This window comes from Aquila chrysaetos, chromosome 13 (genome assembly GCF_900496995.4).
Source record: "Aquila chrysaetos chrysaetos chromosome 13, bAquChr1.4, whole genome shotgun sequence".
Taxonomy (NCBI): domain Eukaryota; kingdom Metazoa; phylum Chordata; class Aves; order Accipitriformes; family Accipitridae; genus Aquila; species Aquila chrysaetos.
This window is the reverse complement of record NC_044016.1, coordinates 27,761,499-27,774,360: the sequence shown is the minus strand read 5'-3', so window position 1 is coordinate 27,774,360 and position 12,862 is coordinate 27,761,499. Positions and strand designations below refer to the sequence as shown.

General features: G+C 38.5%; 1 protein-coding gene across 1 annotated transcript in view; it reads left to right on the top strand.

Annotated features, from left to right (window-relative positions):
• The window catches only part of WDR64 (WD repeat domain 64), an 84,224-nt gene extending 73,370 nt beyond the window's left edge, over nt 1–10,854 (top strand). Inside the window, exons 24-29 of the mRNA XM_030035541.1 lie at nt 158–267; nt 1,066–1,254; nt 3,353–3,452; nt 6,153–6,233; nt 6,421–6,454; nt 7,218–10,854. Of these exons, the coding sequence (XP_029891401.1) occupies nt 158–267; nt 1,066–1,254; nt 3,353–3,452; nt 6,153–6,233; nt 6,421–6,454; nt 7,218–7,291 (588 nt within the window). The 3' untranslated portion in view covers nt 7,292–10,854. The remainder of the gene's footprint in view (nt 1–157; nt 268–1,065; nt 1,255–3,352; nt 3,453–6,152; nt 6,234–6,420; nt 6,455–7,217) is intronic.
• The last annotated feature ends 2,008 nt before the right edge of the window (nt 10,855–12,862 follow it).

Sequence of the window (12,862 nt, the reverse complement as noted above, 5' to 3'; positions counted from 1 at the left end):
GTTTCTACCGTATGCCATTTGCAGGCTGTTTCATGGAGGGATTACTTGTTCGCCTCTCTTAATTTTCAGAAAGCCATGCTGGTAAATCCACTAAGCTAGCAACCATGGTGGCATACAGAACTGCCTGAAATGTGGTGATGTTGCTTTTTTCCCTCAGCAAATAAAGGAGGAGCTCTGCTGGAGGGCACACTCTACTGAAGTGGTTGACTTATTTCATGAAGAGGAGAAAAATGTGGTAGTGACAGCATCTATTGATGGTTCAGTCAGGTACAAAAATGATATTTCTTACTGCTATGGCAAATCAGTTGAACTGTCTCCAAAGTTCCTCTTCTTGCTGGACTTGTACATAGGCTAGAACTTAAATAAAATACAACATTGGTTCCATTTTCTCTTCTGCACCCGAAAGAACTAATTTTTTAATGGAACACTTCCAGTTTTCTCAGGAAGTCAGACCTTCTGCAGACTGTCATTTTCTTTCAGCAAGGTGACCTTGAATGCATAGGTAATGGACCCATCATTTTAGAAATGACCTCCTGTTCTAATCCTATTTTAGCTTTCAGTACTTTTAAAATTGACATGGGTCCTAAGCATTGTATCTAACCAATGCTTAAGCAATTAAACAACTGCAGTCTGAAGATGCTTTATAGACAACTGTAATTCCTTCTTGGCTAACAAGTACATTTGAAGGGGTTTCTTTTGGGGTTTTGGGAGAATCAATGAGGAATTTTTGTGTAGATCCTGCTCTGATGGCAGCACTTTACTGTAGGAGCAATTCAGGATATTGGTGCCTTTACTCCTCAGTTTCATAATTATAAAGATGAACTGTATGTTTGTTTTCTGATTTTTACAACATCCTTCTGAGATTTTTTTACTCTCAAGTTACTTACATTATAAACAGTGAACTTCAATCTCATTGATTTTTTTTTTTATGACTATCATACTGAACTCTAGAACAGTGCTGCAGAACTTGATAATGTAGACCGATATTTTCTCACTTTTGTTCCACTTCTAAAAGTACCCATTTTTCCTTTCTGTCCTTTGGCACTGCTTCTACTATGTCTGTAGGCTCTGGCATGCCATGAATGGATACTATCTTGGTTACTTTGGACAACCTAGGAAGTTGGAATTATCAGATATCAGTCGGTTGATTTTGCCTTGCGATGTTAATAACTTTCCTACTACAATTAAAGAGGAAAGCAAGCATATGGAAAAGAAGAAGAAGTGTGAATATCCTCTCATGCTGGACAGGGACAAGTAAGATCTCATACATTTACATATATGTATGACTGGGGGAACAGTTCTGAAAATATACTTAAAAAGCACCTTTCACCTGAAGGTCAGAGAAAATATTAGTATTTCCTATGAGTTATTTAGAAAAAATCCTTTTAAAAAATGTTTTTACACAGCATGGATAAATCTCTTAATTGTTATGACTAGGTGAGAGCCAGGATTAGGTGATGTTCATGATTTGAATTCAGTAATAGTGATGACTAGATGATTGTCTCAGATTTTAGCCTAATTAGAGTTTGTATGTTATGTACACTGTTCAGGTTAGCAGCCTGTTTCCTTTCCAGTTCCACAAGCCGATATACTTCTGCAATCCCCCCAAACTTATTGAAAAAGCTTAATGTGAATAGTTTCAACCCAAATTCTTCTGGAAGAATAAATCCAATTTAATCGTTCAGTTCAAAAAATGGTCTTCTTAAATTTGCTGGGATTCACGTACCTCTCATCATGACATTCTGACACCGGCATAAATGTGTGTTCAATAGCAGTGTTGGACCTCTCTCCTTCTAGGTAGAGTTCTCAAGGGATGTGGGTTAGTTACAAGTCAAGCCAAAGAGCCTTGGCCCTCTAGCTTAAGTCATATTTCTAGTCCTGGACCTCCATGGTTTATTAATTAGTGGGTTTACCAAATGAACATAAACACTGAAGCAGGAATATTCAGAGGCAACGTGCATGGTGCCTTTAGTAACAAAGCAGTCCAAATCTGGGAAAAATTACTTCAGGGCTTAAAAAGTCACGCATGCTTTAGTGCTAAGTTTTCATATACCATGTGCATTCTTAGGCTGCCTTTTAACCAAAGCACTCTGGGACAAGGGGAAATCTCTATGGTGCTTTACTGTTACCCCATTTAGGTTGGTATCCTGCTAACACTTATTATTCCATAGAGTTCTTACTAATGTGAGTAGTCCCACTGAAGTCAGAACAGTAAGTCATCAATATAGAGAAGTGCTTGGCTGTGTTTGAAGGACTAACCCCTGTAGTCCTTTTGAATAGTCAGTAGCTAGTTTGAAACCTCTGGAATCACTGATACTATAATTAAGCCAGCTAACCTTAAAGAAACTTTCCATAAATGACACGCCCGTGTCAAACTGTGACTACTCTTTGAGGACTCTTTAGATATTTCAGTAAAGGAGAATGGCTATCATACATTTAAAACACATTAATTGAACAGATTGGAAGCAAATGAGAAGCCTGCTTAACTGTGCAGAGAACTGAAAAGAAAGGTGCCCACACACCGTGCAATAGAAAGTTTCAGTCTTAACATTCTATATACTGTGTGTGCTGTCACCTCAAGAGCAACTTGATTAATCTGGATTAATTGTACCAAATAGCGTAATGCATAGCTAGCCAACCATCAACCATATTTTAGGATTTCAATTAACAAATCAAGTTATAAATGTTATTAACAGATATTCCCCAAATGTGCATATGCCTGAAAAGATACAAACCCAGCTGAATAGCATAGGTACTTACAGTTTAAACAAGTGGCTCAAGTGATCTATTGAAAAATTTCACCAGGTAGAGAGACCCATATAGAAGAATAGTCTCAGTTTCTCTCTGTAGTTTATAATACCTTAGCTTGTGTGATCTGATTTAATTTTTATGATTATAAATGAAACTGTGTTTACCTACACTAACAGACACTCTAGATCATTTCTTCTTGTGTTTAAACTTGGAAATCAGACATACGAGCGGAGGAAACCAGATACATGAGCAGAGGAAACTTTCGTTGTTATGAAAGTGGCATACAGGAATTGTAGTAAGAAATGACAGAAATGCTGAAACGCCATTATCAGACAGCAAGTTAGCACCCAGCTGTGGTAATTAGTGTTTTTTATATTAATATTTCCAGCCTTCTAAAGATGACAAGCCAGTATCTGGATTGACAAAGTGTTAGTGAAGCACTTCATGACACCTATGAAGGTCCTAATACAAATTATATTTTGAAGATATATGGAATAATTTATGCTTCAAAATAATTTTATTTTGGAACCAGCTAAGAATGTTGCATTCAAAATTGCCATTTTGGTAAGAGCATCAGATTTTTTCTGTCTTGTGTGTACAGGTGGAAGTCACTGACCAGATCACCTTCAGTTTTAAAAAAGCCTAAACATGGGGACATAATTCAGGACTTGAAGTTTTTCAAAGCTCTGGCTTCTCCAAAGGTAGCTAATGTATAAGAAAAAATTGTTTCTGTTCTATGCAACGTACAGGAAATGCAATTGTATTTCTCATTTAGAAATTAGCCATATTTCATTAGACTATATGAACTAATGATATATCATTAGACATATCCTCATTCAATGGACAAGCTAGAATAAAAAAGCATAAACAGCAGGATCGAAGAAACCTCTCTGGTTTTCATTCTCATTGTTTCACACTTCCAAATTCCAATTTAGAAAGTAGCACACACTGATTCACTTGTTTGGTTTAACAGCATTAAAAAACCCTAGAATTTTCACATGCTCCAACAGAAGTCCTAAATATCTTAAGTTTACTTGAAGGAAGTGTGAAAATACTAGAACAACAGTGAATCCCTGGTTATACACAATAGTTCTTTCAGGGTTCCCATGAAATCAGAAACCAGGAGAGTTCTGAGTTAGTTTAGATATCATTATGAATACTTTCTACAACTCTAATTGAATAATGGTGGAGTTCCTCCATCTTTACCTAGTTTAGCCCTTAAAACAGATAAAACTTCTCTTGCAGTTGTAGTAGAAAAGGAAAAAGATACAAATCCTATGGCCACTTGCCAAAAAAGCTTCCATTAACACCTTTCTGACCATTCTTCCCCAAAGGTTAGGGGTCAACTGCTACTGAGGGGTATGAACTCTTAACATCCTCTCCTAAAATTTGTGGTACTGTCAGTCTCCTATGGACCACAATCTGATATCTTAATGCAGCCAGCTAAGGTCCAAACAGTAGTCAGTAAAAGACAACATTAATCCATGTGACCAGCTACTTTGTGTACCTTGGGTACACACGGTGACAAGGACATCATACAAGGATGACACGGTGAGTGGAACACACCTCTCCACTGTTTATTGCCCTGTCTTGCCAGCCAGTTCTTTCTTTCTCACTTGTCTTTGCTGACTGGGACACCAAGGATACAAGATCAGCTCTCATCTTGTCTGGGTGCTTGACTATTTGAAGCTAGTGGATTACTTGCTGCTAAGCAAAGGTAGTCAAGCATGCAGTTTTAAGGTATTCTGTCATCTCAGCCCAAGGCAGGAGCAAGTTGGTGAGCTCCCTTAAGTCACAGTTATACCAGTCACAGGTGCTGCACAGTCTCCAGAGCAGCCTGTGTTTAAATCACAGGGAAACTGACATAGCTGCTGTTGTGCCCTAGGACCATGCACTACAAAGCAACGGCAGTTGATCATTGGTCCCCTGCTGATCAACAGCTGTAGATACAGCACTGTGTAACCAGAGAGAACAGTGTTAGTGCGAAAAATATGTTGATGCTGGGTATAAAACATGAAATTTACTGTAGCAAAGTCAGTGGTTGAGTACACTGTGGGAAAAGTCAGTAGAGGTGGGCTCTGCTTTGGGTTTTGTCCAGTCATTTGAAAAGAGGACTCACTGCAGATCTCATAGCAGAAGATACTTGATGCTTGTTAGCACTGGAATCCCCTTCTGATTGAGCTTTTGATGAGAAAAAGGTTTTATTTCCTATCATTTGCCTTAGAGCAGAACAAACCAGTGGACTTCAGTTTGCATGACAGACTAGAGGTGTGCTATTCAGTGGCTGTGCAAATACCTACAGTATATGACTAGCTCACCGTAATTCAGTTCTTCTGTCTTTCTGAAATGGGTAATGCCTAGTAATTAATGCACATGAGTAGTGCTTAGAATTGACAGGCAGACAGTGGAAGAAGTTCCTTTAGGAATGTTTTACATTGTTGAAGATGTGATATCTCTTAAACTGTTGCTACTGCAGCACACTCAGTAATGTATTAGTAAGACCATGAAAAAAATGTAAGTAGAAAATCTCTGTATAATGTACCATTTAAAATTAAACTTATGTTTTCAAATTTGATGGAAACAAGAGTTCTTTGCAGTATTTCAAGCTGTAGGTGCTTTTTTTTTTTCCTTTTTCGGAAGACCATAAATTGGCTTCCTAGGGTGAAATCACAGCCATATCACATAAAGACAGTTTCATTTCCTGCCCTGTCCATAAGTATAATACGTAGGTAAGTCTCAGGATTCATGTGAGTGTGGATGAACTCTCAAGGTACACAAGGTATTTTCACAAATTCAAAGCTTTCCACAGTTAACAGCAGAAATGTCTTGTTCATCTGCATCTTTCCCAACTGGCTGCTGAAGTGTTTGTGATTTGCAAAGCCCAACAGAAGGATAGCCAGACTGACAGCCCTGTGATGTAGATATCATCTGGGAGGGAGTTCTTACTCCATTACTCCTTGGCTAGACTTCCCTTGTCTTCTGATAGCATGCATCCACCAAACCTGACAAGTCCCCGGAAAATGATTCCTTTATTGAGTTTATCCAAGGTGTTAATAGGTGAAAGAACTAAGTAAGTGGTTAAAACTAGCTTTAACTTAGGTGGTAAAAAGCATTTTGCTGTTAACTGTCTTGACTTTGTGTCCCTTGGGAAGCTGGAATTTTGGTGGTTATGCATTTTCTGTAGCAGAAGAATGATCTGCTCCTAATTTAAAAAAAGTTCCAGGCAGCCTTTACATGGTCCAAAGAAAACCTGTGCATAAACCATAATCTCTCTACATACTAATGATATACATTTCTTCAGATAACATGAATGTTACCATGCAATTCAGTAACAGAAGTAATGTCTTCATTACCTTTCGTCTTCAGCTAGTAATGCACTGACTTTGGCTTCCCTTGGTCAGATCCATAGAGAACCTTTGGAAAGTTTTGAGTCTGGAAACAGAGAGGCTGGTGCAGTATTTGGGTCTCTTCCTATATATGAGGTAAGCACAGGTGTCGTCTTTTCTACTTTTTTGCAGTGGCATTCATACAGCAGAAGCTATTAGCACTAGTAAATTATTACAATCATGTATTTGTGACATTCTATTGTTAACTGTCTGCTTCTCAATTTAATTTTCTAACACGGTTTGCATTACTACCCATCCAACTCCATTCTCTGTTTGGCGGAAGCTTGGGAAACCATTTGAAGAGAGCATGCCGCAAAGTGAGTATTCCAAACATTTACTTCTCTTATTCAACCTCATGTCATTAACTTTTTGCTCAGACTCCACTCTTTTAGCCAGCCCCCAAACTATTGATTCTTATCTGCACAAAGCTTTGGCTATTGTAAGTTAATACTGTTTTATGGGTACTATTGATCTGACTTATTGCAAGCGGTCTAGCAAGGCTTCCTAGGTTGTTCTTTCTATGGAGAAAGACTAGAATGTCCACAGCTTTGTCTATCCCATCTATCATAAGATGGAAAGAATCACCCCTAGCAGAGGTGCTGATCTCTTTCCATGGAGGGTACCTAGAGAACTAGCTTGGATGAGACTTCTAAAATCTAGATGGCTAATTAGGTGGGATGAATAGGGTACTCTGTATTCAAATATATATGACTTAATACTTGTGCGTGCAGCATTACAGAGTATCTCAGAAAACACAAAACTCGGGAGCACAATGTTCAAATAGTTGGCACATAGGCTGTTCTTCTGACCATTGATGTACCTTGGAAATCTATGTTTTGTTTTCTTCCAGAAGAAGAAAACAAAATACAGGGAGTCTTGTGCCTTGGCAAGTTAGGAGCAACCACACTGAAGCCAATGGCACTGCAATGGATTTACAATAAAATGAGATTGGACTTCTTCTCTGAGCTATATGCACAACAAATAATTTTTTGTCTGTGCTGTTACAAAACGCTATCAAAATGGTCTGTTCAACTGAATATATTAATTTGTTCTTGAAATTTTGCAATTTATTTTTTAAAGGTCTTCAGTGGAACAAAGCTGAGATGTCCAGTCCCACCGGATGGTCAATGGAGACAGGTTTCAGTGGAGAATAGGGTCAAGACAAATAAACATAGCGTCCATCTTCAGGAAAGTAGATTAGCAGGTTCCTTACTTCAACTGTTTTCTGTTTTTTCCTATTATATTTAAATCCATTTCATTATTAAGTAGAATATACAGAAATCAAATCTTTACTTCTATTGCAGTCCTTCATGCAGACAAAAAATTCTAACAAGGCTGGTGTGTGATTATAACAAGATACTCACAGAAAAGCCCATCTCACTCCACTTTTTGATGGTTAAGAAGGAAAAGCACCTTACTATGATTAACTCCTTGAAGATGCAGAGCCATAAATCTGCAAAAATTCTTCTTTTGCTAGCCATATAGACTTCTCTGAAGAACAAGAATTGTTATTCCAGAGGTACTGCTCTAACTGTTCTCTCATGTTTCAGGAGCTTTGGTGTCCTTGGAGAGGCAAAGAGTTGATGGGATGTTCCATAGGTAGCACACATATGCCACAGTATCCTAGTCAAACATCTTCTTCCAGAAACATTTAGATTTCCTTGTTAATCATGTGGAGATAAGACAGAAGGAAGATTGAGAACTAGGTTCAAAAGAGAAACAGCCCTATTTAAAGATACCTGCATTTAGGTCACAGCATCATAGAACATGCCATCTTTAATTCTGCACTATTTTCATCTGAGCTAACTTTATATTAATTAAACATAATTACAGAAACAGAAAAAGTAAAAAACAAGCAAAGCTCATTGCAATTGTTTTGTTAATGCTATGCAGACAAGTCTTCAGAATTATCATTCTAATACCTTTTAGTGCCAATATTTTTGTTCAGAAGATGCCTTGACCAGAACTATTAACAGAATGAAATGGCCATACAACCCAAAGAATTCATTTTCAGTAGCTCAGATGCCTTCTGGTTTATGCTACTTTGTTTCAGAAATACACTAACATGTCACAGTAGGGAAAATCTGTTTAGATAAGATTTTTTTAAATGAGTTTTTCTGATCAATTTACTGCGTGTCAGTTCAGGTTTATGGGCAAAATCCTGATCTCTTGCTGCACCAATTCAAGTCTTAGCTATGCAGATTTAAAACAGTAAAAAACACTATAGGTCAACTCAGTTCACCCCAATTATTTTCATCATTTTTATTATATAGTACAAACCAAGCCTAGGGCATGGTAGATGTGTTTAAAGGAAGGTCAATGTATGATTCAGGGTGTAATGAAGGTGAAAGTATAATAGCATTATTTTATTATTATTGTTATTCATTATGAACTCCTCACACTGAACTGTTGTAAACAAGACCAAAATTTGTAAAAGTTACTCAGCATATTTTAGGGTGATCAGAAATCATATTCCTTTTCAGCAGTTGCCAGTGGCTGTTTACTTAATAAGAGGCTAGTAACAATGTCTTTCTGGTGGATTTTGTGTTAGTTGAAAGTATTAAACTAATGTCCTAAAACCTACTTAACGTCTTCCCTATTTTTATGATTGGCTCCTGAACCCTTAATCTAAAACTGAACCTTTGGATAGCACTAAAGAAAACTGGCAAATGTTGGAAACTGATCTCCTCACCAATATTTAAGAAACCAAAACATAGGTTTGTCCCTTCCTCTGTGGCACAGTAATGGCAGAAAGCTTTGCTCTTCTTATGCTTTTTTCTATATTTTCATCTAAACAGGAAATCCAAATCTTTAACTAGCACAGGTAATTATGGTATCATATTGAACAGCATCTTTCATCCTGTGCTGCATAATGAGCTGCCCTTCTGCTTGGGAAAGCACATGGCAAAAGGGGAAGGGATCTTGGGTTTATGTAAAAATCATTCCTGTTGAAATCAGTGGATAGCCCATTCAACGTCTAAGAATTCATTATGGCCCTGAGACAAAGATCTTAACCAGGACCAGTGTAGTATACATTATGTAAAAGAAAACACTCTTGCCTGAGATCTCAGATTAGACAGCTGCTTCCTTAGGGAAGATGAAGTGGGAACTTCAATAATCAGGAATGGATAAAATTTGGTTTACACTCTGACAGAAGGATGTATGAATTTTAGTGCCAAAGGTATTGGCTGTATCATCCAGTCTAACCTTCTGGGTGGCACAAGGCAGACAAACCATCATGATTATCTTCTGTGGCCAGATGCCTGTTTGTGTTACTATTTTGGTTTCCAGTTGAAGGGAGCATCCTAGGGTTCTTAACGTACATTTGTTGCCAGTTATTCTCCATGTCAAAACCACAGGTATCATCTCTGCTCCAAATTTGTCCAGTTTGGACTTTCATATATTGGATATTATGCTGCCTTTTTTCTGTCAGATTAAGCTTCATCAGCCATCAAAAATCCTTTCCAGAGATGATTATTCTTAATCAAAGAAGTCAGCATCTGCTCTCCATGATCCAGTCAACTTGTCTGAGCTGAGAGTAAGGAGCAGGTTGGGCATTTTAGCTGAGGGGCAGCACACTGCAGCTTCAGGAGCCAGCTCAGGTCTGGAAGCAGTGTGTTACACTAACATGGCACTTGCTCTGAACTAACAAGCCCTGTCAGCTCCAATAGGTTCTGTACAGGTCTGGCTCCAGTATCCCTGCAGATGCTCCCCAGGCACCCTGGTTCTGGTCCCCCCCAAAAGCCCCTATGAAACAAAAACTCAGCGGAGTGTGATACAGAGAAATTACACCTCGTGCTCTGTGAGCTGTTTTGAAGGCAGAAGCAAAACATAAACAGTGTTCTCCTTTACCTGGGTTCTATCAGCCTCCCAATTACTCTTGATAATTACAGTTAACTGTAATTTGAGCTTCGTGAGTCTCTCACTACAAGGCAGACTTCTGTAGCCTTTTTATCTCTTTCCATCACAGTGGTTATCTTTTTTTTAAGTGTCTGCCTCAGAATTCCATTTATACACGCAATCTTATAAACATCAGACACGCAACAAAGAGTTAATATGCCCTGCTGTTTCTGCCTGTTAGTTCCTTGTTTATGCTTTCGAAGAGCAGGTCCATCCTCTAAGCCAGAAGAGTGCATGCTGAGCTCATATTCAATTAATTATCTGTCATGATTCTCTGAATCCTTCCTGGCATTTCAGCATTCCAAGACAGCATCACAACATGACACAGGTCACAGAATACGTATTCTATCATTCTTTGTCTGATTAAAGATACAAATCCTTGCCAAGTGTGTCACCTTAGTGAGTACTTAGGATAATGCATGTAACTAGTGCCATTATTACCTACTATTTTGGGGAAAATAGTGGGTTTTCTATATTGCTGGTAATAAATGGTGTTTGATCTGCTGGCCTTCTTGGGAAGTCTGTCTTCTGATGAGCTGAATATACAATGACTTGCAATGATTTACCTGTCTTCAACTTGTTATAGGGCTATGATGGATTTGGGGGTAATACTGCTTTTTTTTTCAGCAAAATATCTTGTGGGAGTATATTTAAAAATATTATGATCAACTGTACTGGGTCTGGCTGGGATGAACCTAATTTTCTTCATAGCAGCCTGTATGGTGCTGTGTTCTGGATTTGTGACTGAAACAACATTGGTAACACACCAGTGTTTTGGCTATTGCTGAGCAATGCCTGCACAACATCAAGGTGTTTTTTTCCCACCCTCAGCGAGTAGCCTGGGGGTGCACAAGAACCTGGGAGGGGACACAGCCAGGACAGCTGACCTGAACTGAGATATTCCATACCATATAACGTCCTGCTTGGCTCCTGGAATGGAGGAGGAAAGCAAGATGTTCATGGTCATGGTGTTAGTCTTCCCAAGTAACCATTATGCGTCCTGAGGCCCTGCTTCCCAGGAAGTGGCTAAACATCTGCCTGCTGATGGGAAGTAGTGGATGAATTCCTTATTTTGCTTTGCTTGCACATGCAGCTTTGCTTCACCTATTAAACTGTCTTTATCTCGAGTTTTCTTGCTTTTACTCTTCCAAATCTCTCCCCCATCCCACTGGAAGAAGTAAGCAAGCAACTGGGTGGGCATTTAGTGTCTGCCAGGGTCAACCTTCATCCGTCCCATGATTTAGCAGTTAGCATATGAAAGGTAACCCCCCTGCAGTTTCCTGAGTCCTATTTGCCTTTGAAAGACAGCTACGTCAGCTCTCTTCCAGTTACCTGAAAATTGCCTAGTCTTCAAAGATTATTAAAAATGAACGGTTCAGGTTCAGAGAGCTCCTTACCCATTTCTTTTGATGCTCTTATGTACTATGTTTTATAATTATGTAAGATTTTCTCATTGGCATTGTCCCTATCTATAGTTAGAACTAAAGTATTTTAATGTGGTTGCAAGATGCTGATATCCCACTTCTCTTCAGTTCATTAACTGACTATTTACTTCCTCAGAACTATTTACTCATTCTTTTCTTTTTACCAAACCTTTAGCACTGCTAGGATTTCATAGGTTCTTAATTTTTTAATTTTACTCTTTGCAGTCTTGCTGCTTGCTCCCTTCGGTTTTCCTTATTAATTGCCCATGTTTTCCAAGAGCTGATTTATACACATTCTATTCATGCCACTATATTCTCCACTGTGCAGAAGAGCCCATCCATAATGCAATACTATTCCCAGTAACAATCAATTGTTTAATCCTATGCTGAATGAAATCAATGAACCAGCTCTCAGCAGGGAACCATACTGCAAGGAGAACTGTCAAAAATACATGATATGTATGTGTTACCTTTAGCAGCCTTCCATCCAGTTACTACCTTACTGTTATGCTATTTAAACTGTGACAAAATTACAGTGCTATAATGCTCTCAGACTTTTTTTTCATAGTTCATTAAATTAACAAAACCTGAAGTAGTTCAGGCTGCATGCCATTGCTCAGCATTACTGTTTATTTGAAGAGTTCCAACTCCTAGAGCTTTATAAACACCAAATGGAAACTGGTTCTGGCCCCAAACATTTTACACAATGGTATTATCCAATTGTTTTTCTTAAGTGTCACAAGAAAAGCAGAGAAGCTTCATTTCTTTGAACAGATAATCTACTAAGGCACTGCACTGCACAGAATTCATTAGAAGAAGAACAGTTGTTTATTCTGTGCTAGAGAACAGAGGATGCTACTGGAAAGAAATTAAGCACAGAAAAGCACACCAGGCAAGTGATACTTCCAAATATACCCATTCATCTTCAAGCAGTCTTTTCAATGCTGGATCTAGTACAACGCTGTGTGTTAACGGACTTGTTGGTATTAGCTGTAGATTTTCTCTGTGTCGATGTCTCTCTATTACTTTGCAGGTTAGTTTCATGCCACCAGCATCCACAATTATATTGCAGGCTTAAATGTTCCAGGTGTATTAGTTGTTCTGTTGTTCCAGATCATTACTGTATTATGGAAAGGTATCTTATCAAGGCAGCCTCTTTCAGCATGGCAGAAATTCATGGTTGTACTGGCTGCAGTAGTTAGTTTGCCAGAATTTCATTACAGCCCTTGCTAGTGCTTTACAAAATCTGGGACATTCTTCAGCTGCCCTCACCCACTGGTGTAGTTCAAGCTGAATGGCATCAACAGTGCCAGAACTACGGGAACCAAAAGTCTTTGTTATGTATCCACCACTATAATAGCTCCCATTATTTGGGCTAGGATTGGATGGAGAAGGCACACA